The sequence below is a fragment of the Diplodia seriata genome (genome assembly GCF_021436955.1).
Source record: "Diplodia seriata strain FDS-637 chromosome Unknown scaffold_6, whole genome shotgun sequence".
NCBI lineage: Eukaryota > Fungi > Ascomycota > Dothideomycetes > Botryosphaeriales > Botryosphaeriaceae > Diplodia > Diplodia seriata.
Window position 1 is genome coordinate 721,265 of NW_027117313.1, and position 25,567 is coordinate 746,831.

General features: G+C 56.7%; 7 protein-coding genes across 7 annotated transcripts; 3 read left to right on the forward strand and 4 right to left on the reverse strand.

Annotated features, from left to right (window-relative positions):
* Positions 1 to 1,092: 1,092 nt before the first annotated feature.
* On the reverse strand, positions 1,093 to 3,018 carry cut9 (anaphase-promoting complex subunit Cut9; the record flags this gene model as incomplete). The annotated part of the gene is made up of 2 exons (XM_066777570.1): positions 1,093 to 2,864; positions 2,922 to 3,018. 2 exons carry the CDS (start codon positions 3,016 to 3,018, stop codon positions 1,093 to 1,095), a joined length of 1,869 nt encoding a protein of 622 aa, XP_066631665.1.
* Positions 3,019 to 3,370: 352 nt separating this feature from the next.
* On the forward strand, positions 3,371 to 4,350 carry cwf16 (Pre-mRNA-splicing factor cwf16; the record flags this gene model as incomplete). Its single annotated transcript, XM_066777571.1, has 4 exons — positions 3,371 to 3,409; positions 3,458 to 3,673; positions 3,725 to 3,773; positions 3,836 to 4,350. 4 exons carry the CDS (start codon positions 3,371 to 3,373, stop codon positions 4,348 to 4,350), a joined length of 819 nt encoding a protein of 272 aa, XP_066631666.1.
* Positions 4,351 to 5,833: 1,483 nt separating this feature from the next.
* On the forward strand, positions 5,834 to 7,968 carry SLS55_006135 (uncharacterized protein; the record flags this gene model as incomplete). The annotated part of the gene is made up of 7 exons (XM_066777572.1): positions 5,834 to 5,915; positions 5,972 to 5,992; positions 6,043 to 6,280; positions 6,403 to 6,627; positions 6,717 to 6,980; positions 7,036 to 7,417; positions 7,579 to 7,968. The coding sequence occupies 7 exons, from the start codon at positions 5,834 to 5,836 to the stop codon at positions 7,966 to 7,968; spliced, it is 1,602 nt and encodes a 533-aa protein (XP_066631667.1).
* Positions 7,969 to 11,847: 3,879 nt separating this feature from the next.
* On the reverse strand, positions 11,848 to 14,416 carry SLS55_006136 (uncharacterized protein; the record flags this gene model as incomplete). The annotated part of the gene is made up of 4 exons (XM_066777573.1): positions 11,848 to 11,880; positions 12,239 to 12,929; positions 12,981 to 12,995; positions 13,056 to 14,416. The coding sequence occupies 4 exons, from the start codon at positions 14,414 to 14,416 to the stop codon at positions 11,848 to 11,850; spliced, it is 2,100 nt and encodes a 699-aa protein (XP_066631668.1).
* Positions 14,417 to 16,220: 1,804 nt separating this feature from the next.
* Positions 16,221 to 17,184, reverse strand: SLS55_006137 (uncharacterized protein; the record flags this gene model as incomplete). Its single annotated transcript, XM_066777574.1, has 2 exons — positions 16,221 to 16,694; positions 16,759 to 17,184. 2 exons carry the CDS (start codon positions 17,182 to 17,184, stop codon positions 16,221 to 16,223), a joined length of 900 nt encoding a protein of 299 aa, XP_066631669.1.
* Positions 17,185 to 17,726: 542 nt separating this feature from the next.
* Positions 17,727 to 19,531, reverse strand: SLS55_006138 (uncharacterized protein; the record flags this gene model as incomplete). Its single annotated transcript, XM_066777575.1, has 3 exons — positions 17,727 to 17,889; positions 17,956 to 18,178; positions 18,256 to 19,531. 3 exons carry the CDS (start codon positions 19,529 to 19,531, stop codon positions 17,727 to 17,729), a joined length of 1,662 nt encoding a protein of 553 aa, XP_066631670.1.
* A 644-nt stretch (positions 19,532 to 20,175) lies between these two features.
* Positions 20,176 to 21,278, forward strand: SLS55_006139 (uncharacterized protein; the record flags this gene model as incomplete). The annotated part of the gene is made up of 2 exons (XM_066777576.1): positions 20,176 to 20,283; positions 20,334 to 21,278. 2 exons carry the CDS (start codon positions 20,176 to 20,178, stop codon positions 21,276 to 21,278), a joined length of 1,053 nt encoding a protein of 350 aa, XP_066631671.1.
* Positions 21,279 to 25,567: the final 4,289 nt, after the last annotated feature.

A 25,567-nucleotide genomic window follows, 5' to 3' on the forward strand; every position in this document is an offset into this window, starting at 1 on the left:
TATTACCCGGACTTTCGGTTCCCTCGTCATCGTAACAAAAGACGTCGTAATTAACATTGCACCCACAGGCAGCTACCACGGCTCCTCCTCCTGGTTCGACGCCTGCATCCTCCGGCCCCTACCCCCCTCAACCCCCCGGCCCCCGCTCGCCCCCGACGTCGCTGCGCGCATCGAGCAACTCCTCCAACGCTTCGGCCCGCCCTCCTCGGAGCCCTTCCCTACCTTCCTTGTTGGCAACCTCCTCTCGCACGACCCCGAAGACGCGCGTGACTTCCTCCGCTCGCTCGGCTGGGACTTCGTCGAGCGCGTCGAGCGCGTAGAGGTCGACGGCGAGGTCGGCGAGCGCCGCGGAGTGCTGTGGAAGGTGCAGACGAACGTGGTCGCATCGACAGACTACCACGTGCACGAGGGCGAGTGGCGGCGGAGTAATGAGCATTATTGGGGAGTGCTGCGCGGGGAGGCGGACGGGGAGGATAGGGGCTGCGGGGACGGGCTCGGGTTTGTGGATGAGATGAAGGTTGGGGATAGGGTGGGTATATGGGCCAGAGCGATGGTAAGTGTTTCCTCCTCTCTCTCTCTCTCTCTCCCCCCTCGGGTTCGATCTTCATGAGCTTTGCATTGTCGATAAGGTGTGTGCACACTGCTGACATGCGTACGCTTTTAGTTTCCTGGCTGGGTGAATGACGTCGATGAGGTCAATGTCGAGATTAGGTATTCTGTCTAAGTTACGAAGAAGAAAAAAACATGGACCGGCGAATCGGATGTATAACTGCGGGTGATAACCAATCTTAATCTCTTGAATTCAATGCGTTTGCAAAGCCTTCGTAGTCTATACCTGCTTTTGTGGTCACTCGACGTCTTTTTGACATGTGTCGCTGAATCCCCGAGAGGCGCAACCTTTGATGCAATGAATCATAGGTTATAGTCATTTTCCAACAAGAGAAGAGCGCGCCGCGGAAGCACAGAGCGCCGCCGCTTTAGCCAATCCCGCCAACCAGGGTCTCCCTTTTCCCGATGAACGCCATCCAATGCCCTTTCCAAGTAAGCCTCCCACCAAGCGACCAACAACCGAATCGTCATCCCAAACAATCGTCATCTCAAACCATCGTCCTCGTCCACAACCATGCTATCCGCCGCCGCTTCCTGCATCGAGTCTTCAATCTCTCGGATACGCCGCCTCCGTTGATTGCGCCTGCGCACCTCCACTTTGCTCCCCCGCAGCCTGCGCTCGACATCTTCTTCCTCGCTCTGGCCCATCAGATCGACGCTTTCCACCGCCTCTAGCGCGCGGCTGAGGAGATCGGTTGCGACCGGGTCCTGCGGGCTGATTGCCAGCGCCTCGTGCAGCGCCAGAACCGCCTCCCACGCGCGGCCCATCTCGAGCAGGACGAGCCCCTTGGCGCAGAAGACGCCGGCGTCCTTGCCGCCTTGGCGCAGCACTTCGTCGAAGGCGGAGAGGGCGTCGTTGTAATTGTGCGCCCGCCGGTGGGCGTGGCCGAGGTTCGTGCGCGTTGCCAGGATGGATGGCGAGGCGGGTGCGAGGGAGAGCTGTTCTGAGAGGGTGAGAGCCAGGGTGAACATCTTGATGGCGAAGTTGAGGTGGTCCTGGTGGTAGAAAACGACGCCGAGCTCGTTCAGGAGGAGAGGGTCCGTCTTGCATAGTCCGTAGGCGGTGTTTAGGTATTCATGGGCAAGGGAGAGGTTATTGAGCTGCAGGTTTTGCATTCCCAAGAAAAGCTGCGGAAGATGGGTTCCTTGGAACAGACGAGCGGCAGTAGAGTAGGCGGAAATTGCCTGATCATGTTCCCCTTCAGCGGCAAAAGTATGGGCAAAGCCGATCCAGGCAGGACCAAAATGCGGATCCATCATGGAGGCTTTGGAGAAGAACCGTCGCGCCTCCGCTATCCTTCCGATAGTCAGGTAGTACACCCCAATGGCAAGCCACGACGTCGGCTCCTCTGGATGTGTATCGGCGAGATCGTGAGACAGTAGGAATAGCTCGTTTTTGTTATTGAGTTCGTGGAGACAGGCAAGGTGAACGGGCATGGTCGAGAAGTTGTACTTGTCTGTTTGGAGGATGGACGAGGTAAGTGACAGGGCCTCGCTGAAACGACACTGGGTAAAAAGCTGCTCAGCCTTGGAGAGAAGAATGTCAGGATTGCTGGCAAGGTTGTAATGCGTCGACAGAGTCTCAACGGCAGCTGTGAATTCATCGGGGTTCTTGTATTTCGACAGGCGCGTCATATACAGCATCTTGGTGAAGTCAGCAGCCTCCTGAGCGGACGATCCCTCGTCAGCAGTGACGGTGTCAAAGCTGAGAGAATCGAGGAATTGCAGCTCCTCTTCGGGAGACATGAGCGAGTTCTTCATGAGCTGATCGAACGCCTCGAAGCACTGCACATCGATGCGCACGGCATCCTTGTAACACTCCTTGGCGCGGTCGAAGGCATTCTGCTTTGCGTAGCAGAGGCCGCGCAAGTAGCACATACAAGCCTCTGCCTTGATGTTGGAGATATCCTCGCGCTCGCGCTCTTCACTACGGTCAACGCGGTCGCTGCGCAATCCCTTGTTGTGGTGCTGCCGGGTTGGCCCGTTGCGGGAAACGGCCTCGACATGCTGTAGCTTCTTGCGAGTGCTGTCGGGAGCGGCAACCAGATGCACGGGGTTCTTGTCGCCAAGCAGCTGCATGGCCTCGTCGTACTTGGCCTGCTTTATGGAGCAGTGGGCCAGCAGGTAGCGGCATTGCGGGCTGCTCTGGTGGGCGTCTGTCTTGGAAACGAAGCGGGCGAGGATGCTCTGGGCGCGGGCGTAATTGCCGGTGGTGAAATGGACCTGGGCAAGCCAGAAGGCGTCGCGGTCATTGTCTGGATCGGGCAGGTCAGCGGCATGCGGGGAGCTTGGAGGGCGATGCGAGGACGCACTGCTGATGGCCAGAAGCTTGTCGCCAATAAAGATGGCAGACTCGTACTGGTGCTTGCTCAGGGCGTCATGGCGCCAGTCGCGCAGGAATTTCTCCATGTGCGAGGGTGGATTGGGGCTTCTGACGGAGCCATGGAGCGAGCTCCCGCGGGCGTGTGTTTGGGTTTGGTGTTTTGGCCGTCACAAGCCACAAGCCCGAGCTCGCGACTGCCGCACTGCCACCTGCCCCGGAACCTGAAAGACGCGCCTCGGCCTTTCCTGGCGCCGACCCCCATAGGGCTGAGCCACCGCCCGCACCTCACCACCGCCGACGCCGCAACACCGCAAACACCCGCCACTGTCGCTCAACCCGCACTGCTATATACGCTCCCTGCTTCGTCGCTCGCTCCCCGAACATCACTCGCGCTTCCCGACGCTAGCCGCCGACTCCTCGCCAGTTTAGAGAACAGCCATGTCGGAACGAAAAGTGCTTACGAAGGCAAGTGGTCTTGTCGCTTCTTCACCATGGCTCCTGCTAACCGGCGCATGCGCACTGTAGTACTACCCCCCCGACTTCGATCCAAGCAAGATCTCGCGCGCTCGAAAGCCGAAGGATGCTGGCCCCAAAGTCCAGACCGTTCGCCTCATGGCCCCCTTCTCCATGAAGTGTATCGCCTGCGGAGAGTTCATCTACAAAGGTCGAAAGTTCAACGCGAGGAAGGAAACGACCGACGAGACCTACTATTCCATCAAGATCTACCGCTTCTACATACGGGTTAGTGGAGAGTGCCCCGTCGCCTAGGTCGAAGCTAACAATAAACCAAAGTGCACCAGGTGCAGCGCGGAGATTACGTTCAAAACCTCGCCGAAACACAGTGAGTGGAGCCCTTCCTGACGCGAAAACCTTCTTTACCATGTCGGCTAACGAGGACTCTAGTGGATTACGAATGCGAGAGGGGCGCAAAACGCAACTTTGAACCATGGCGCGAGGAGAAACTGAACCAGGAAACGGATGAAGAGCGTCTAGATCGCCTGGAGCGCGAGGAGTCTGAGCGCGATGCCATGGCCGAGCTGGAAACGAAGACACTGGACGCGAAGACGGAGATGGCTATTGCGGATGCCTTGGACGAGATCCGCACCAGGAATGCGAGGATCGAGCGCGGCGAGTTCACCGCCGAAGCCAGAGTGGAGAAGGATCCGCGCGATGCAGAGAGGGAAAGACAGGAGAAGGAGGACGAAGAAGCAGCAAAACGCGCTTTTGAGACGGCAACCGGCGAGCGTGTGCGCCGACTGGACGAGACTGCCGCCACGGATGCCCCGGAAGCTTCCTCTTCCTCTGCCAGCGCCGCGGATGCGATTGCCATGCCTCCCCCTTCTTTCAAGAGGACGGCCAAGAAGAAGAAGGATTTCGGTGCAGCCCTGGGCATCAAGAAGAAGCAGTCACTGGTCTGATACTAGTGACTAAGGGCGATACCAGCTTCATGATCGGAACAGGTTGTGGATAGGCGTTTTCGGAAATTTCAAAGCTGTGTTTGGCAGGGACAATACCATGGGTATGCTATTCATAATGAGAATCTGATTCATACATAAGGTCTTGTCCTCTTTACCCAGTCGTCAATAAGGAGGCTGCACAGCCGTGAGTACCGCATTGGCGACAGCAGATATGGGAGATTCAGCTTACACATGCGGTAATGTCAAAGCATCTAAGCTTTAGGATCTCGAATGGTGGCAGCGTGGCACCTGTCACCTTCCAACGGCTGCTACCACGTCAACCCTGCTCACTTGCCAAGACACGGCACCCAGTAGCCTCCGAACCACCGTCTCTTCTGCGGACCGTTGGGGGTTCTTCGGTACGCTTCTTAGATGCGGCTAGATGACGTGGGGCGCCGCGACCAGGAGCGCCGCAACGCGCTAAGGGAGTGCTAGGCCCCCAACCGCACTCGCCTTGGGCCGTCTGCGAAGCGCTGGGCGGCAAGGAGAGAGGCACAATGGCTTTGGCACATCTCTGTCAGAAGCGCAGCGTGGTCCGGAGCCTGCGCCTGCATAAGAACGCAACATGTTCACTTTTTGTTGAAATCCTCGACCCGTGATGGGCTTACGGAGCATTCGACCATGTATGCGGCTCTTGGCTGATCGCCGCTTGATTCTTGCTAAGCTTCGAGTTGGCGTTATGAGTCTTCATGGTCCCATCCGCCGGGCTTACGAAAGCGATGATTCGGGAATTGCCAGTCGGAAAAGACAGCGAGGGACGAAGACATTGACAGAGATGGCGCACACGTCCATCTGGTTCTCGCACCAACTAGGTTGGCTGGGGTGTATAGCGGCGGGTTAGTAGAGCCGGAGGCGACTGTAAGATGCCCCGAGCGCAGCAGTCATATGATGGGGGCCTGTGCAAACGGCTCCAAAGGCGGCTGCCCTCTGTTCTTGATCGCCGGCCTTGTTGTGGGTCTGCCGGCTTCCAACAGGGCTGCCTAGCCGGAGGCACGACACGCTTCAAAGTAAATTGCGCTCTGCTACTGTATCGAGCGGTGACGTCAGGGAGCTCTCGTATTACACAGGCGTCTAATTGGCGTGTGTGCAGCGCAATGCGGGCGACTGACTCCAGCCGCGCCCCGCTCCAGTGCGATGGCCGGGGCGAGCTAGGCGGTACCTTGATGCGGGGTGCAGCTCTTGGGCAGATCAGCCGCCCCCCACAGCAGCCATGCCATCATCACAGAGCACCGGCCATCCACCTCTCGCCGGAGGGAATTGCGCCCACGCACAGACAGGCCTCCCAGCCCAACGAGCAGAGACTCAATCTTGCATGCACGCAGCAGGGATTGCACTGCTGCGCCCGACTAGCTTGCACCATGGCCTTGGTCCCCGCTTTCTGCTTATATGCTGCTCTTGACCACCATGGACTCGCAGCATTCACCCGCCCATTCTTGTTGCAACTATGGCCCCTTACTTTGGCATGAGAGGCGGCTGGCTCACCTTCTGGGTGACGGTCGCCTGCGCGACTGACATGACTTTGTTTGGTGAGCAGCATTGTTGTATTGCCGGGGGCAGCCATGGAATACTAACCAAGAAACAGGCTACGATCAGGGCGTCTTTGGTATGTTCGAGCTTCCCCATCCCGCTGGCTCATCTCTCTGACGAGCCCAGGCGGTGTTGTCGTGACCCCGGATTTCCTCGATACTCTCGAGCTCAATGGAAAGACAACACTGATTAGTACCGTCACCGCCATCTACGACATTGGCTGCTTTTTCGGTGCCATTTGTGCCTTCATGATTGGCGAGAGGCTGGGCCGTAAGAAGTGCGTGTTGTTGGGCACAACCATCATGTCAATCGGTGCCATCCTCCAGATTGCGGCGTTTGGTGTGCCGCAAATGATTGTCGGCCGGTGAGTCCTCAGCGTACCGAGTTGGAGAATCAGTGCAGATGGAAAATTCCATTCCCTGCAACGTCTCCAGGCTTTCCGCGTCTGCTCTTGCTCTGGCAGATTGCATGCTGACTCGTCCCAAGTATTATCGGAGGCTTCGGAAACGGTATAAACACAGCCACGGCACCGGTCTGGCAGGGCGAAACATCGAAAGCAAACTGGCGTGGCAAGCTGATCGTAATCGAGATGATTATGAACATTGCTGGTTTCAGTCTAAGCAACTGGGTTACCTACGGCTTCTCGTTCGTCTCTGGATCACCCTCGTGGCGCGTCCCGCTGGCCTTCCAGTTTCTCTTCATCATCATCTTGTTCGCTACCACGCCGTGGCTTCCAGAGAGTCCCAGGTTAGAACTACCCTTCCACAACCCGGCGATCGATTCAACTGACCCGAGTTCAGATGGCTCATTGCACGCGGGAGAATTGATGAAGCAGACCAAATCCTCGCAGACTTGGAAGCGCTGAGCATCGATGATCCGTACGTCATCACGCAGTCCAAGGACATCCAGTGGGCTGTCAACTACGAAAAGGAGAATGCCGTCCGCTGGCGCGACCTTCTCCGTGGCCGCACAGGAAACCAAGGCGGAACCTGCACGATTCGACGACTCGTACTGGGCATGGGCACGCAGGCGATGCAACAGCTCTCGGGAATCAACGTTACCTCGTAGGTGGGCCCTGCCGGCGATGCTTGGAAAGAGAGACTGACAAGCGACTGACAGCTATTATCTCCCGTACGTGTTGATTAACTCTGTCGGTCTGGACAACAACCTGGCCCGTCTGCTGGCGGCGTGCAACTCGGTCAGCTACCTGCTGTTCAGTCTCATCGGCATTCCCAACGTCGAGCGGTGGGGCCGGCGCAAGATGATGATATACGCAGCGGCAGGCCAGTGTATGTGCTACCTGTTTATTACCATATGCTTGCGCTACGCGCAGCCGCAGTACTCTACGTCGAAGCAGTGGGCGTCAGCATCCGTCGCCTTCTTCTTCCTGTACTACGTCTTCTTCGGCATTGGATGGCAGGGCGTTCCCTGGCTTTATCCTACCGAGGTCAACAGTCTGAGCATGCGCACAAAGGGTGCGGCTTTGGGTACGGCGACAAATGTAAGTTGGATCCTGTCAGCCGTGGTGGGTCGAAAGCGGCCACGTCTTTCGCTCCACCACACACACCACAACAAACCAGCAAGATCGCTCAATGCTATTCGGCGCTCACTATGAGCTGTTGGAATACGCTTGTGATGTTGTATTGGAAAGTGTGGTTATAGTTCAGGGCTAACCGCACACAGTGGATTTTCAACTTCATGGTGGTTGAGATCACGCCGCCAGGCATCTCGTCGCTCGGATGGCAGTTCTACATCATCTGGACGGTGTTCAACGGAGCATTCGTGCCCATCGTCTACCTGTTCTACCCCGAGACGGCGGACCGGTCGCTCGAAGATCTGGACCGGCTGTTCATCGAGAACCACAACATCTTCGTCTTCCGCGACAAGGACGCCATCTCGACCAAGCGGCCGCAGCAGTACATTCAGCACGAGAAGGAGGAGATCAGGCGACACAGCAGCATCCGGCCCGAGGACGTGTCAGGGGCGGTCGAGGCACACAGGAAAGAGGTGCTGGCGGGGAAGAACGTGGACGAAAAGGTGGAAGTTGCTTGATGAGAGACATGATTTGACAGGGCAAATTGTACGTGGTGGGTTGCAGGAAGGTTTACGTTCCAGTCCAAGACTGAAGTTCACGGACATTCGCACACGCCGTTTGGTTGATCAACATCTCGTATGAAGAATAAATAGCCGTAACTAAGGCAAAGAAAAAGAAATAAAAGTAGGAGCAAGACAGGACAGAGGCCGTACATTGGAACTCGGTCGCCCAGTAGAAAAAAGGATCCCCGTCACTGGAAATGAATGGAGTATACCACCAACGGCAGCGGAGACAGACAACAAGTAGAAAATCACGAACACGAGATCTCCCACCTCCATCCATTCAGGCCCTGATCCAAGCACCATTCCAGGCCTGACAAGAGAATCGATAGCCATGCTCCCAATACCGCCCTTTGCGTGCGTCATTCGCTCGGATCCTTCTGGGAAGCTTCCTGGATTCCAGTGGCAGTGATGCAGGAGCCCACGTCCCGTTCGGAGCCTGGAAGGAGAATTGACCACCATGTTCCCAGAACCAGGCGGCGTGTTCTTGTCCATCTCGGATGACCATGCAGGGCTTGGCGCCGTTCTCGGTAAGGAGTGTGAGCACTTTGACGTATCTCTGTTTGAAAGCAGCTTGGTAGGGTGTTCCGAAGCGTCCGCCGGGTAAGTTGACGTCGGCGCCGTACTCGATGAGAGCGAGGACATTTCCCATTCTCCCGGTAAAAGCTGCGAAATAAAGTGGAGTAGAGTCAATCTCTGAATTTCGGAGGTCGATAATGTCGAACATGCGCCTCAGTGGCCTTTCCGAAAGAATTTTCCGCAACAGCTCTTCGGTGCCAAATCTACCACTGTTCTCAAGGACAGCAGAAGAGTGGAACTTCGTGATTGCAAATGGATCACAACCATTCTGAAGAAGAACCTCTGCACAAGCATGGTTGTTGGTAACCATCAAACCAGTGATCCCTGTGTTTGAACTTGCAGCAGCATCTAGACCGTTTTCGAGGAAGTAGACCAGCTTTTCAGGATGGTTCACCAAATAGTGAATCGCCGAAAATCCTGCGCGGTCACAGTGGTTTAGGCATGCGCCTAATTCGTGAAGTATTTCTGCGACGTCCCATCGCGAATGATGTACTGCGAGCAGAAGAGGTGTTTTTCCTGATTCATCAAGCAAGTCGACCTCAGCACCCACTGTAACAAGGGCTTTCACCGCGTTCCCCCAGCCATTCATACTTGCAATGTGTAGAGCTGTCACCCCCCACTCTTTCAAGACTCTGTTCGGGCTCACCCCTGCTCTTAAAAGTTCCAGAAGGTCCTCTTCTTTTCCACCCTGGCATACATAGGGTAATCGCATAGTGTTGAACTCTCTACGCGTCCATCTTGGCTCAAGCTCCTCGTCTCGTTTACTGCGGAGCTTTTCTTGTAGAAGTGCCGCTATTTCGTATCGTCCCGCTTCTAGCGCATTCGTTGTCAAATGATCGGGTATTTCGACATCTCTGGCGAGAAGAAGTTGGACGATCTCAATATGCCCACCCCATACTGCAACCTCGAGGGGCGTTCCCGAAGCAGGAGTGTTGAATGCCAAATTCTCGTCTTTCGACAACAAAAATCTGCATACTTGTGTCTGGCCATACTTGCAGGCAACATCAAATGCTGTGCAGCCGTCTTTGCGGGATTTCGAAACAGTTGCACCTTCTGACACCAGAATCTTGCAATTGTCCAAATGACCAAGGTACGTCGCAGCGAAGAGTGCAGTTTCTCCATAGCCCGATTCCTGGTCGATATTCTCAGGCCTTCTCTCCGGTCGAAGAAGCCACCTCAAACACTGCGGGTCGGAGTTCAATGCTGCAATGTGAAGCGTACCAGCCTGGGGGAATGGTAAACTAAAGGGGGGAGGTTGGTTCCCGCCTTTGTCCCCAATCGCGCTGAAGGAAAGACACCAGCTCCCGATCAGTTTTTCGTTGTAGTCGAATCCTGTCAAAGACTCCAGAATATCCAGTAGATGTCCATGACCCTGGGATACGGCATAATGGTGGAGTTGTCTGCCCGAATGACTTCGGGCCAATGGATCAGCGCCGGAATCAAGAAGGAGCTTCACAACGTCTCTGTGTCCATTTCTTGCGGCTGTCAACAGAGGTGGCTCCTCCTGACGTTTCAGACCTCTTTTCTGGTCTAGTTTTGCACCGTGATGGATCAAAGCATCTGTAAAGACAGTCGAACCAACTAGACATGAATGCCATAGCACATCATGTTCTTCATGGTCGCGAGTTTGGATATTCCCTTCGGCCATCCCAATCAGTTCATACGCGAGCGATGGTGTTGAGACAACATAAGGCGTGTGCATCAGTGGAATACGTCCTTGTTGATCCCGTGAAGTTGAAGTGGCGATTGCTGGAAGGTAGAAATACAAAAGACTCTCAATATCATCTTTTTTTGACCTGCAGAGGCGATGAAGGATAGACTCTCCGTCTTTGGTGGGAATTTCCAGATCCGATTTGGGTGTGCGGCTCATCAAGCAACGAATCAATTCAACATTGTGGATTTTATCGTTGCATACCGCAGCCTCAAGCGGAGTGAAGCCGGAGAAGTCCCTTGCCGAAAGGTCCACGGGGTAATGTAAGAGAAGTTCCGCGATTTGCTGGAACGGAAACCCCCCTTTACATTCTGCAATCCAGTGCAGTACGGTCCGGCTTAGAGGGTCTTTCCTGTACAAGCAATGATCCTGCTCATCTGCTTCAATGAGGATTCGAAATACATCTTCGAGTAGAGATGACTGAGATGGAGATAAAGCCGTTGGGAAGTCTTTGGTCGCCAGTTCCATTGTCAGATGATGGAGTGGCGTGAAGATTTTTTCGCCTCTCATTCCAAGCAATGTTTTGACCCTTTCTGTGCTACAGATGGACTTGAGCACTTCGACTGCATTGGATGCATCTGGAGAAGTAACACTGTTGGCATATCTTGACAGGAGAACGTGGAGTGGAGTAAGCTTCAGCCGATTACATGCCTGCAACGCCGCTGTCATGCTTGTCGTGAATCGGGGATTGTTTGTGATGGCCTGCCAAATGAGCGGAGTTGTCTCTTGATGTGCGTTGTTGAATAGCGTATGTAGAACATTGTTACCATCCGAACCCTGCCTACTGACATCATCCTCTTCCTGGAGAAATGTCTCAACTACGAGGCGGGCGAACTGTCCAGGGAGCTCAAGTATTCCAAGACCAACTTGCAATAGATGATGCAGAGGAGTGGTCCCATCGTTTGACGGACGGGTGATGTCTAAGCCTCTTTTGTGCAGAAACCAAAACATCTGTCTGTTCCCTGACCGAATAGCTATATGAACGGCTGTGAACCCGTCACTTGCTGTCTTGTGGAGGTTGAGCGAAGGGTGAACGCCCAGAAACATTTGTAACATCTCAACTGAACCGACTGCTATGGCAAGCATCCATGGGGTCCAACCGAGGTAGTCTTCTTCTTCAATGCTCTTTATGGGATCAGGTGAAAGCTCAAGCATTTTTTGGATCAGCGTTAGATGCTTGTGTTCGACAGCCAAATGCATCGCCGTTCTCCCATGCCGTTTGTGAGACAAGTCGGCTCCCTCCTGTATGAGGTACTCGATAACTTTGCTGTGGGCGCGTGGTGTTGCTTCGAGCACAAGTTCAGAAAGAAAAGTCTTTCGTTTAGCTCCGGTAAGATTCCGCAGTCCGGACAGCATCTGAATCATCCTTGACTGTTGTCCTTTCAGAGCAGCTGATTTTATCATCTCCTGGTAGTCGTGCTCCAGGTAGTTGGCATCGGTGTCTGATGTGTTGGCACGATGAAGGGCATAGATTCCGCTTTTTGCAGGCGGCATAGCTTCCAGAAGTTCGGATGTTGGATCGAGGTCTTGTTTATCCAGCAACTGTCTCAGAGCATGTTGGACAGTCTCTGAACCTCTTTCTACCGCGAAACAAACGTTAGCTGCAGTAGGTTGGCAGCCGTTTTCCACAAGAATTGCCAGCAAACGTGCATCATCATGGAGTATTGCACCGTGCACAGCAAAACTCCCGCTCAGACCGTACACAACACCGTTCCGAACCAGCATCTCCGCTGCCGTCTGTCTGTCTTCTGACCTTGGAAGTCCTTTCTCCTGTTTCTGTGGGAGAAAAAAGCCGCTGATGCACATGAGAGGTGTTCCGAGGAGTGAACTGTGTTGGTTTACGTCCTGGCCTTTCCCAATAAGTGTGTCAATGACATCGCATAGCCCGCAAAGGCAAGCAAGGTGTAGCGTAGTGACGGTGGCTATTTTCAGATGAACCAGACTAGGAGGTTGCACGTTGATATAATGCCGAATCCAGGAGTAGGCCCAAAGCACGAAGTTATTGCTCTTCTGGGGCTCAAATAAGCGTTCCACCAAGTACGGCACTCGGCTCGGCTCTCCAACGGAATTTCGAGCATGATAGGTCCAGTTCAGTGACGCGTAGGAGTAAAAATGGCTATTTTCGATGGTTCTGTGTATCGCCTCCTCGGACTGAGTGTACTCTTGATCGAAATTTTCCATAAGGAGGTAGGTCAAGCAAGTTTCGGCCAAGTAGTCATGACTGCGAGTTTCGTCGAGTCCAAATTTTGCGAGAGGACCGGCATCCAGAGCGATGGTTCTCAGATACTCCTTGATACTGAAATGGCTGAATGTGAGGACTCCATTGTCTTCCTTGATCAAGCTGTCGTAATGACACAATATCTTCCCCATGTCCATAGGTTCGTCAAAAACGGTGTCGCCTTGCTCGATAGCAATGGCATAAGAGACCTCTGCAACGGATAGTGGGCGAGCGGCAAAAGCGATGTAGCGTAGTGTTCGTTCCAGGTAGAAGACCATGTCACCACGAGCGGTCTCGATCGCTCTGAGAAGGATCCTCTCGTAGGTCTGGTGGAGATCGGGTGGAAGCTGTTTCAGGGCTTTTCGGATCTTTCCTTTCGACGGCAAGGATGACAGGTAATCCAGTTGGCATCTATATATGGCATTAGTGTACTTCAGGGATACATTGGATTCAGCCACTTACTTGACCCATTGGAACCTTTTCAGCCGCTTGTTAGCCTTGTTTGAGCTGTGATCACGAAGCTGATTTTTTACTTACATTCCACCTGAGTGCTCAACCAGATATTCAAGGATCTCTTCTTTCAGACTGGAGTTGTTTGCGCCAACCATCTTGAACCGCGGTGCCTCCAACTGCGCCGCTACATGTAATCTGACATCTGAATTGGGCGCATTGACCTCGGCAATTTCAAATTCAGTAAGTTGACTTCGAATTTCTCTCTCATCTCGGCTGGTGAGCAAGACTCTGATGGAACTGTTTTCTGCGTTTGCCAACTCAGATAGTATCTGAGCCGTTTCGGATCGACTTTCGAGACACTCATCAAGACCGTCTATCACAATGAACGTGGTATCGAATTTCCGTGAGATGCTCCAAATCAAATGGAGAAGAGACGCATTGCCTGCAGTGAACTTGTCGAACGATGTGTGCTTTTCGTAAAATTCTTCCAATTCGGCAAAAGAACTGTCGTTTTGGAGTGCAAGTTGCCTCGCAAGGGATCCGAGGATGTTACGGGAACCTTGAGTGTCTGAATTGTCATGCTCGCAGAAAAAGAATGCGGTTGCAACATTCTGCGTTCGAAGGGCGTTGATGAGTTCGACGACGGCAGCACTGAGGACCGACTTTCCAGCTCCAGGTATGCCATACAACCAGAGACTCGAATGGTCTTCAGACAGGAAATTCTGGAAGTGTTGACCGTTCAGGAACCATGTCCCCGTGCCTTGCTGACGAAGTTGAAGATGTCTTCCAAGCGCATCCTGCGGCTCGATGTCGCTAAAGTCTTTCATCATCTTTGTCTGCTTCTCGCTCAATTGACGTTTGATCTCCTGGATCTGCCCATCTCTGATCTCGGCCTGCGTCTTCCTCAACTCGTCAAGGTGACGAGACATTGTGGTTTGCGTCTTCAACACTTCGATGAGTGCCGTCATGGAGTCTGTTGTCATGGCGAGTGCGAGTTGTGATTTGTGGTGCTCGAGATCCTCACAAAGCTTTGCCACCTCTTCCTTGTCAAAATACCAGCGAGTGGCTTGCTTCACCCCGCTCCATCTTCCGACCGGCTTCGCAGACGCAGTGTAGGCCATGTTTCTGTCTGAGCGAGCAAACCCGTCATGCAGATCCAGTCTGTGCTTCTTGAGCAGGTTGTGAATAGCCCCAAAAGTGTCATTGCAGGCGAAAACGATGTCTCCTGGCTTCGTCTCTCTCTGGAGTTGGTCGTCCATCTGTTCCATCACCAGGCTGGCGCCTTGAAGGACTGAGTAGAGGGATACGACACCATTGTAGAGACCGTTCAACTCTTCTCCGGATCCTTTGAGAGTACTCTTGACTTGCTTGATTCCTTTCGCAACATCTCTTGCAACTAAAGCGAGCCCCGCGACGCTCGCGGCGATGGAAAGAGGATCTGCCATTGCGAAGCTCGATGCCTCATACGAGGCGGAGCCCCGCCGAGAAGGGGGGAGGACTGTAAGGCCGCAGGAGCGAGAAAAGGAAACAAAAATATCTGAGGGAGAATGCAAAAGATTAGGGTAGCCAAAGGCGTTTGGAACCTCCGTATGATGCAACGATAGAGTAAAGTATGTGTGGAAAGGTGGGAAGGTGGGCGAGTATAACAGCTCTTCGACCCCACCTGCTCCGCCACTAGCTGATAGCCTGATAGACCTTTGGCTGAAATGGGGCTTTCGTGGCTTATGAATACGAGGAAGTGTTCATTGGTTCTTTCAAAAAGGTCTCAGCTGGCCATTTCCAGCCTTGTGTGCGGACGTTGCATTCATGCATGTCAGCCAGCCTAGGGCTACAGCAAATGGTCAGCGATTGGAGACAACTCTCTGAGTCTCATGCAACTCCGAAAAGGATAGCACGCTTCGCCTCATTACGTAGCGCACGATTGCGCGTCATGCAGAAGCCGAGTGGTTGAGGCTGTGTGAGGCAGACTTGCAGAGAAAGCCATGAGAGTGTGTGCAGGTTCCCTACGAGTACGGTCATTGCTGTGAGGGTTTTTTCTTTTTTCGTTTCTCCTTTGGATTTTCTTCCGCTCATTCTGACCGGACGCTTTAGCAATATGTACCGATACCAAGTGCCTGAAACGTTTTGCATTGGTATTTCGCTCATCCGTACAGCCTTGCGGTGAGCCCAAGACAAGGTCACGGCCCGCGCCCCCCGCAGCCTTGTGGTCTAATGCGGCCACGTTTCTGGCAAAAATAGCGCTTACACCGGTGAGATAAAGCTAGGCAAAGATTAGGCCGATGCATACTGAGCGTAAATGTGTTGTTGGGCTCACCAGGCTCATTCTGACGATCGCAGCCTGCAGCCTCCGCCCCTTCCCCGCCTTTCCCGATTATGGTAATCTTACACACACTTTGCTCTGCGATTTAAGTCATTTCGCCAGTAGTAGCTTTTCTGATTAGTGGTTCATTACCAAATAAGCCCAGCGTGATCAGTCCCCAGTCCCTACATTGAACGGTGCCAGGAAGGCCATATCGGTGGCGTTTGCATCACTTCCATTTGGTCCCAAGAAGGGGTTTAGGAACCACAGCCTTGCTCATTCCTATTCCAGGTAATTTGTAAGATACTAGTAATGTGAGGTTAGTAGGTGCCGATTCAATGTCAGCTTTATTCTCGATTCTTAGAGTGACGAGAGCGTTCGTGGGGACAAAATTCTGTCTTGAGGGTGGAAGACGCGGTGATTCGTCCTAAACGAGTGTGGCTTACGGTAGGCTCGTCCTATTGAGTTATCACGTAGCTCACAATAACATTGCTGCTTTTAAGCTTTTATGAACCGTACCGTTTGACACTGGTAGTTTCAAATGAGCATCTTGGCTAAAAGTCAAGCCATCAGTTAAACGCTGACGTACTAAAATATGTCCTGGACTCCAGCAATCGAAGTTGCTCTTACCCGACCCCCGATAGCAGGAAAAACCAGTCATACCACGCGCTCTGCGACTAAAGCCTAATCACAACCTTCCCAACATGCCTCCCCGCCTTCAAATACTCAAACGCCTCCACCGCCTCCTCAAACCCAAACACCCGATCAATCGCCGCCCCCAACCCCACCCTCTTCTCCGCCAAAAACGCATTCAACCTCACCATCTCACTCCTCGGCGCCCCCGCAACGCCCCTACGTCACCAGTCAGCCCATCAGCCACCCACCGCTCCCTCACCCACACCCACAAACAAGCATTAAAACAGGGGCAGAAAAAGAAAAGAGGGCGAAACTCACCTCACAACCGCACTCTTCACCAACACCTTCATCACGCCCTCGGGCCCCAACCCCTCGCCCTCCCCCGCCCCCGCCAGGAAACCCACCAGGCTCACACTCCCGCCCTTCGCCAACGCGTCGACGCCGCGCCGCAGCGACGCCGGCCCCGCGTTGTTGACGACGATGTCCACCCCGCGCCCGGCGGTCAGCGCCTTCGCTTCCGTGTCCCATGCGGGGTGCGTGCTGTAGTTGATGGTGGCGATGTCGGTGTTGGGGAGTTTGGCGAGGAGCGCGGACAGTTTTGCGTCCGAGGAGGAGGTGATGATGGGGGTGATGCCGGCGGCGAGGCAGAGGAGGAGCGCGGCGAGGGAGACGCCGCCGGTGCCTTCGAGTAGGGCGGTTTTGGGCTTCTTCGTGGTCGAGGTGGAGGAGGAAGAGGGCATGTTCAGGGCCAGCCAGGCGGTGATGACGGCGCAGGGGATGATGGAGGCCTGTTGGGGGCGTCAGATCTATCTCAAACGCATGCACGGAGGGGGGCATGTCCAGCGTACGTACTTCCTCCCAAGAAAGATGCGCGGGGATGGGCAGTAGATGCTTCTCCTTGAACACGGCGTACTGGCGCAGCACGCCGTCGATCTCGCCGCCCAGTGCCAGGAACGGGTTTTCGTCCTCGTCGAAGATGTTGTTGAGGTCGATGGTGTTCATCACCCGGTCGCCGACGCTGAACTCCTTTACCTCGGACCCGGTCTTGATCACCTCGGCGGCGCAGTCGGACGCCGGGATGCCGTGGTCGAGGCTGGGTAGGGGGTAGCGGCCGTCCAGCATGCCGATGTCGCGGAAGTTGAGAGAGACGGCGTGGATGCGGATGAGGACTTCGTCGGCGGCTAGCGTGGATGGGAAAGTCTCTGTCGTTTTTTCGATGGTTCGTGGGAGGGGCCCGGTCGTACGCCGGTAGGCTTGGTAGGCCGCTGGGGTAGCCATGTTCGTGGAGATGTAGGAAGACAAAGGATTGGGAGATACTGTTACGAATACAAACTGGTAGCAGAGTCCTCAAGCCGATTTATATAGACTTCAGTATTGGTCGCATCATTGCGGCAGCAATTGAAATCACACTTGAATTACAAATCAATAGCTGCCAATTGTATTCACTTCTCGAACCACGTAAAACACATCACTGGAGATCTAGGTACCGAACGGTGGTGTATACCCCGCATTGCAAACATTGAATGTCGCGATCTTGAGATTCCGTCCGGGTTTCGTGCGGGCTTACTTAAGCATGAACTGATAATGGGCCAGTCCGCGTCGTTAAACATATCAACCGTATCAGAGCAACACAAGAATGTCCTTTTAGTGGCTCTACGGGCATATTCCGCCCCGCTTACGAAATGTGACTTGTGTATGTATGTACACTATCAGAACATGATTATCTTACATCGAATCAACCAGCCCTCCACATTCTTCAAACACCGTCGTATTATCTCCCTCTCTTTCACCTCCCCTAAAAAATTAGTCCAGTCCACATATTACTCAATCGACGTGTTCGACAGCCCCTTCGCAACGCACGCCTCCGTCGCCGGCACCCTGCCCCTGTTAAACAAACACTCGGGATCATACTTCTCCTTGATGGCCACCAGCCTCTCAAAGTTCTCCCTGCCCCAAACCTCTTCCGTCTTGCTGTACGGCGCACTGTACGACCAACCCATCAGTTTCCCGAAGGCCGCCTCCAGGGGAACGGAGAGAGAGAGCACTTACATGTAGTTGGGATAGTCGTAGATGGCGGGCTCCGTGTCCAGGCCGTTCTGGAAGTCGCGCAGGTACGACATCATCTTGTTCTCGTCCTGGGCGTACAGCCACTGGGTGGTGCTGTCGTTGCTCCACTCGCCCGACGTCAGGGTGATGTGGGCGCTGGTCGAGTGCGGCCACGACGTGGCGCTGTCGGAGTCGGGGCCGGCGCCGTTCCAGGCGGGGAAGACGTCTGTTGCGGTGGATGTCATCAGCACTGGACCACCACCACTACCGCAATCGAAAAAGGGGGAGGGGAAAGAAACTTACATTCGTCGACCCAAAGCGTGTGGCCCGGGTCCTCGCCGCGCTCGAGCATGCCGTTGACGGTCTCCTTGTAGACGTCGAAGGTGTTGCGGTAGAAGGCCGGGGTGGAGTTGGTGTGGCTCTTGCCGTAGAAGAGGCGGTTGTAGCCGTACGGGTAGTTGGTCAGGAGGTACTGCTGCAGCGACTTGAGCGAGTACGTCTGGAGTATGAAGCCGTCGGCGTCATCGAAGAAGGCGCCAAAGGTTTTGTTGAAGTCCGCCTCGGTGCCGCCGAAGCGCAGCGCGTTGAGCTGCAGCGTGTACTGGCGGTCCTTGACGGGCGCCAGCGCGTTGATCTCGACCGGGTCCTTGAGGTAGTACAGCAGCGCGGGGAACGCGTCCGGGTCGGCGTTGCTCTCCCACCACGCCGCCGTCCGGTCGAACACGGCGTCCGCCTTGTCCTCGCCCCACGCGATGGTGCCGACGTACACGGTGCCCGGGTCCGGGTACGCCTGGATGTAGAAGTGGGTGACGACGCCGAAGCCGAGCCAGCCGCCGCCGGTGGCGGCCCAGAAGAGGTCGGCGTGCGCGTTGTACGGGTTGGCGTAGACGATGGTGCCGTTGATGAGCACCACCTCCAGCCCGACGAGGCTGTCGGCGCCCACGCCGTAGCGGTTCGTCTGGAAGGCGATGCCGCCGCCGAGCAGGAAGCCGCCGACGCCGATGGAGGCCGCGCGCGGACCCAGGAACGCCCAGCCCGTGCCGTCGAGGTAGTCGTACACGTCGCCGGCCTCGGAGCCGCCGCCGATTTTGAGGATGGCGTGCTCGGACGAGTTGGCCGGAGGGGTGGTGACGATGGAGGTGCTGCCAATCTTCTGCAGGTCGATGATGACGCTGGGGGATTGGGCGCCGCCAAAGTCGGCGTGGCCGCCGCCCATGATGGCGAAGCCGTCGACCCAGAGCGGGTGGGCGTTGGAGTAGAACTGCATCAGGATGCTGACGTGCTCGGGCGTCTCGGGGTATATGATGGCGTCCGGGTACGTCTTGCGCTGCTTCGTCCAGACGCGGGCGATGGTCGAGCCATACTTGATGTCTCCCGTCTGGGCGATTGTGACGTTTCCGAGGGCGGTTTGGAGCGCCGAAAGAGCGTCGCTCTTAGTGGTGAAGTTAGTGGAGGCAAACGCGGCCACTGGGGTTTCGGGGATCTCGTAGGTCAGGTTCCGTTTCTGCCAGGCGGTCTCAGCATTGGCCACGGGCAACAGGCCCAGCAGAAGGGTGCCGAGGAGAGCGAACGAATGCATCGGACAAAGAATGAAACAGTGAACGTGTGAGAGACTGCTGCTGGGAAACGATTGTCAAGTGAACCGACAGCTTCTTATTCGGAACCGCCATGTGCAATCCGACATTTGCCTCCGAAGTTCGGTCGTCTGATTCATGTCCAACTCTTGTTCCTGGCCCTTGACATGGGTCATGGCGGCGGAGGCGCGGACGGCAGCAGAGGAAAAAGGAAGAAAAAGCGACGTCATGGGCATGCCGATGGGATGACTGGGGTCTGGGGCGGAGAGGGAGAGAGTTAGCAATTTCACGGTGGAGCGGCGTGCTCGGTCAGGCAGCTCGAAGAGCTGCAACCCTAGCATCGGCAGGAGCCGTGTCTATAGCCAGGGGCCCTATAGGGACAAGATCTTCCATCAAGATAAGATGATCGCGAGGGAGTATCGGTCCGGTCGCCTCGCACGGTCCCCATCGGATCCCTGGTGCAGTAGTCCAGACTGCCATCCCAATTTCTCTGACACCCCAACCCCAATGCTTGTCATGGCTGCTATCGCGCGAGTAGTGCTTGCTGCGGAGCATTTCCGCAGGAACTTGCTCCGACCCGCCCCAGTATTAGTACCCGGCGAATTTGTAGTTTCACACTGACAGCCAGCTTGCAAGTCCTATTCTGAAGATGCCCTCATACGACTCTCACGCGCCGAGGCCCCGCGTCCTGTTCCTGGGCAAGCCTAAATTTTCCGGAGGCGGGATCGAGGAAAACCAGAAGTATTTCAACATCGAGGTAAGAGACAAGCCACAATGCCGAAGTCTCGTTGCTAAGCTTCGTCCCAGATCCTCGATGCTTCGACGCGGGAGGAATTGCTCGCCAAGATACCACATGCCATCGCGTCCCACGGACCATATCAAGCAGTCGTCTGCCGGCTGGGCACTCAGCCATTTGAGCCCTTCGACGCCGAGCTTCTTTCGCCGTTTCTGCCGCAGCTTAAGGTTGTTGTCTCGGCGCAGATGGGCCACAACGACTTCGACGTGGACTGGATGACGGCGCAGGGCATCTGGTTCTGCAACACCCGACACGCCACGGGCGAAGCTACGGCCGACATGGCCCTCTTCCTCATCCTGGCCGTTCTCCGCGATACCAGCCGTGCTGAGAAGAACTTCCGCGAAGGCCGCTGGCGACAGGGACTCCAACTCACGCGAGACCCGGCAGGACTGACGCTGGGCATTGTTGGGATGGGCAATATCGGAAGGTGTCTCGCGCGGCGGGCATCTGCCTTCAACATGCGCATAAAGTACCACAGCCGGAACCGCATCCCGGCAGATAGCGTGCCGCCGGGAGCTTCGTATTGCGCCACGCTGGAGGAGCTGTTGCGAACTTCCGACATTGTCTCCCTCCACTGCCCGCTAACGCCGGGGACGACGCACCTGATGGGCGGCGCCGAGTTCGCGATGATGAAGGACAAGTCGTATCTCGTCAACACGTCGCGCGGGCCAATCGTCGAGGACGGAGCGCTTATCGACGCTCTGGAGAGTGGCAAAGTTGCTCGCGCCGGGCTGGACGTGTTTGGAGGCGAGCCGACAGGCATCGATCCCTACTTCATGCAAAGCGACAAGGTCGTGGTGCAGCCGCACATGGGCGGCTTGACCGAGGGCTCGTTTGCCAGGGCGGAAGCAGAGTGCTTCGCCAACATCCGAAGCTATTTCGACCGCGGGCGGCCGCTGGCGCCGGTGAACGAGGTCCGGGTCAGGAAGGACTCGTTCGAGCCCGAGTCGGAGTGAGCAACAGGCGGTAGCGATTCGCTCGCGTCGGATCTCTGTAGTAGGCAGCTAGTAGTCATCGTATCGAATGTTTCCCACTACTCCGGGATCGCTCTACGCTCGTGACGGAAACAGGTCCGGCCAATCCGCTAAACTGTGGGCCCCTGTACATCGTTACTCCTACTTGAACGTCAGCGTCAATCCGGCCTCTGACTCGCGGCTATCAGGCCTGCCGCCGTGACGTGTGACTGCAGCATCATTGCCGCATCCCGCATGCCCGCCCGACGCAGGTACACGGCGGGCGTGGTGTTGAGGTATTAATCGGATCTAACCTTTGCGACTGCGGAGCCGATCGATATGAGCGACCGTTATAAGTCCGATCACTGCACCGGTCTCGGTCCGACCAGCTACTATCCAAGCATTGACGCCTGGATAGCTACCATAATTCAAACAACACCATGGGAAGCCTTCCTCACGCCGAGCAGCCGTGCCTCACGCTGGACGAAGTGATCCGGCGCCGCGCCGAGACCCATGCCGGCGAAACGCTCCTCTCCTACCCGGCGACCGACTCCGACTTTGTCAACTACACCGGAGCTGACCTCGACCGGTTGACCACACTCGCCGCCCACCACTATGCCGAAGCATTCGCGCAGCTGGACGAAGAGACACGCCCCAATGGTCCCTCTAGCACCGTCGCGCTGGTGGGCGTCTCCAGCCTGGACTACTACATCACCTTCCTCGCCCTCCAGCGGCTCGGCCTCAGCACCATGTTCATCTCGCCCCGTCTCGCCGACCAAGGCTTCACCCACCTGCTCACCTCCACCCGCTGCACCGCCGTCATCGCCTCGGGGTCGTCCCAAGCGGACATGTCGCGCATCCGGTCCCTCTCCTCCCCCTCCCTCGCCTTCGCCCTAATCCCCCTGCACCCCATCACCACTTCCCCCTCCCCCTCCGCCCTCCCCCCCAAACCCCTCCCGCCATGCACCCCCGACCCCGCGCACCCCCAACGCTTCATCATCCACTCCGGCGGCACGACCGGCCTGCCCAAGCCCGTGCCGCTCGTCGCGCGCTCCTGGCTCGCCCAAGCCGCCGCCATCGCCGCGCGCATGCCGCGCGCCGCGACCCTCTCCACGCTCCCCCTCTTCCACAGCTTCGGCCTGGCAACCCTCCTCCGCTGCCTCGCCGCCGGCTCCCCGCTCGCCCTGCTGTCCGCCGCGCGCCCCGTCACCGCCGGCGCCGTGCTGGACGCGCTGGACGCGACGGATGCCGGGGCGCTGGTCACGGTGCCGTATGTGCTGAAGTTCCTGGGGGAGGCGAACGACGAGGGCGAGGGGGGGAAGGGAGGGGTGTTTGAGAGGCTCGCCCGCCTGCAGCAGGTCGTCGCGGCCGGCAGCGCGGTGCCCGACGCCCTCGGCGACGCGCTGGTCGTCGGCGCGGGGGTGCGGCTCTTCCACCTGTACGGCCTGACCGAGTGCGGCGCGCTGATGGAGCCGTCGCGGGAAGCCCCCGAGCTGTGGAATTGGGTCACGCCGTTGCCGGACGCGGCGCCGTTTCTCGAGTTCGAGCGCGTCGGGGAGGAGGGGGAGGACGGGGAAGGAGGAGAGGAACCTCTGTACCATCTCACTGTCCTCCCTGGTCTTGCTGCTAAGGTCTTGTCCGACGGACCCTCGGGCCGGTACGCGACAAAGGACCTGTTCCGTCGCCACCCGAGCTTGCCGGATCACTGGAAGTTCGCCGCCCGCCTCGACGACATTGTTGTTCTTGTTAATGGCGAGAAGGCCGACCCGGTCCCGCTCGAGGTTGCCGTTACCAAGAATCCGCTCGTCGTCGCCGCCGTGGTTTTCGGTGCGGGCCGCGATGCGTTGGGCATGGTCGTCGTGGCCTCGGAGAGGGCGGCGGGGCGGAGCGGCGAGGAGGTCGTGAGGGGGATACTGCCGGATTTGCAGAGGGGCAATGAAGGCGTGCCAGCGTACGCGCGGGTGGCGGAGGAGGCGGTGCTGGTGATGGCGGCGGGTACCAAGTGGCCGTGTACGGATAAAGGGACGGTGGTGCGGAAGGCGTTTCTGCGGCAGTTTGAGGGCGAGATTGAGGCGTTCTATGCAAGGAGGGAAGAGGCGAGGAGCGGTGCGGAGGAGGAGGGAGACGAGGTTTGTCCGCTCGATGATGCGGGCGTGCGTGATTTGGTCCGTCGAACTGTCCGAGGGGAGTTGAGGCTGGCGGAGAGGGGGGTGGCGCTGGCTGATGATTCCGACTTCTTTGCTCTAGGAATGGACTCCCTGCAGGCTACCAACGTGCGGTCTCGACTACTGAAGGGAGTCAGCCTCGGTGGCCGCGGCCTCGCCACCAACGTCGTCTTCGACCACCCTTCCGTCGAGCTCTTGACCACTCACTTGTTGGAGGTGCGCGCCGGCCAGGAGAACGAGCAGCAGTCGGCCCACGACCTCGCCATGCGCCTGTTGGAGAAGTACACCACCTTCGACCAGCCGCCGCCCGCTCCCAGCACAGCCACGCCTCCCGAACAGGAGTCCGTCGTAAGTCTCCCTCCCTCCTTGCCACCCAAAAACCACCTCCACCCCCACGCTAACCACACCACAGCTCCTCACCGGCGCCACCGGCGCCCTCGGCATTCACATCCTCTCCACCCTCCTCCCCAACCCCGCCATCCGCACCATCCACTGCCTCGTCCGCGCTTCCGACGCCTCCACAGCCCTCTCCCGCATCACCGCCGCGCTCTCGCGCTCCCACATCCACCCCACCCCTTCCCAGCTCTCCAAAATCGCCGCCATCCCCTGCGACCTCTCCTCGCCCGACCATGGCGGCCTCGCTTCCCTCCCCCCCGCCACGCTCGCCGCGATAACGGCGACAACAACGCGCGTCATCCACGCCGCGTGGAGCGTGGACTTCAACCGCTCGCTGCGCAGCTTCGACGCCGCGTGCCTGGCGCCGACGCATGCGCTGTTGGCGCTGACGGCGGCGAGTGGGACGGGACGCAAACCGCCCGTGTTTGTGTTCGTGTCGAGCATCGCGGCGGCGTTGCGGGCTGGGAACGCGTCGGCCACGCCCTCGCCTTCATCGTCACCGTCACCTCCCCCATCCTCCTCCTCCTCACCCCCCTCTTCATCCCCACCACCCAGCGAAAAAGAAAAAACCCGCAGCGGCTCCATCCCCGAATCCCTCCACCCCTGGACTGCCGTCGCCGACGGCATGGGCTACGGCCAGAGCAAGTGGGTCGCCGAGCAAATGTGCGCCGCTGCCGCCGCCGCTGGTGGTCTCGGCCTCCACACGCGCATCCTCCGCGTCGGCCAACTCTGCGGCGACACGCGGCACGGGGTGTGGAACCCCTCCGAAGCGGTGCCGGCGACCGTGCGGGCCGCGCTGAGCATCGGGGCTTTGCCGTTCGTCGACGGCGACGAGGAGTTGTCGTGGTTGCCCGTGGACGTTGCGGCGAGGGCGGTTGTGGAGTTGGCGTTTGCGGAGGCTGAGGAGGGGGATGAGGAGTCGTGCAAGGTGTGGCATGTCGAGAATGAAAGGCGGGTGATGTGGAACGCGGAGTTCCTGCCGGCGCTGCGGAAGGCCGGGTTGGCGTTCGAGGCGGTGCCGCAGAGGAAGTGGGTGGGGCGGTTGGAAAGGGGCGAGCAGGATGGGGAGAGGAATCCGGCGGTGAAGTTGTTGGAGTTTTTTAGGAAGAGGTATGGTGGTGCTGGTGGCGGGGAGAAGGCGCATCCGGTGTTTGATATGACGCAGGCGAAGAGGTTTGCGCCGAGCTTGAGGGGTGGGACGTTGGTGGATGAGGTGCTTGTGGGGAGGTTTTTGCGGTTTTGGATGGGGGAGTGGAGTGACTCGGTTGGTAAATGAGGAAAGGGTAGAAAGTCTACGCGTCTCTGTTGGATTTCCAGCGAAGATATGTATTCCGTCGTGCTTCGAATAGCCTTTGCTGAGCAATGGTTCATGGTGCAGTTGTAGCATATACCAGAAACTCTGCGATGCTAATTGGAAAAAAACTTTGGTATGAATTGAAAAGCCATAGCGCTAAAGAGGGCTTGAGAGGCTTAAGGAAATTGAAAAGAAAAGACGTGATTCGTACTAAGTAATTTTAATACAGAAAATTCTACGTAATGAAAGTTGTTGAGAAGACAGTAGCATGGAAAAAATGAGAGGAAGTGAAGACGGATAGACCAGAGAGCAACAATACTCTTAGACAATGTTGTTGTTCTGGGGATTTGGAGGTTGTCCCTTGCTGAGCAAGCGGATAACCCCCCCATATTTGTCACTTTCTTCCCTTGCTGGCCTCGATTCCCTGATATCATTCC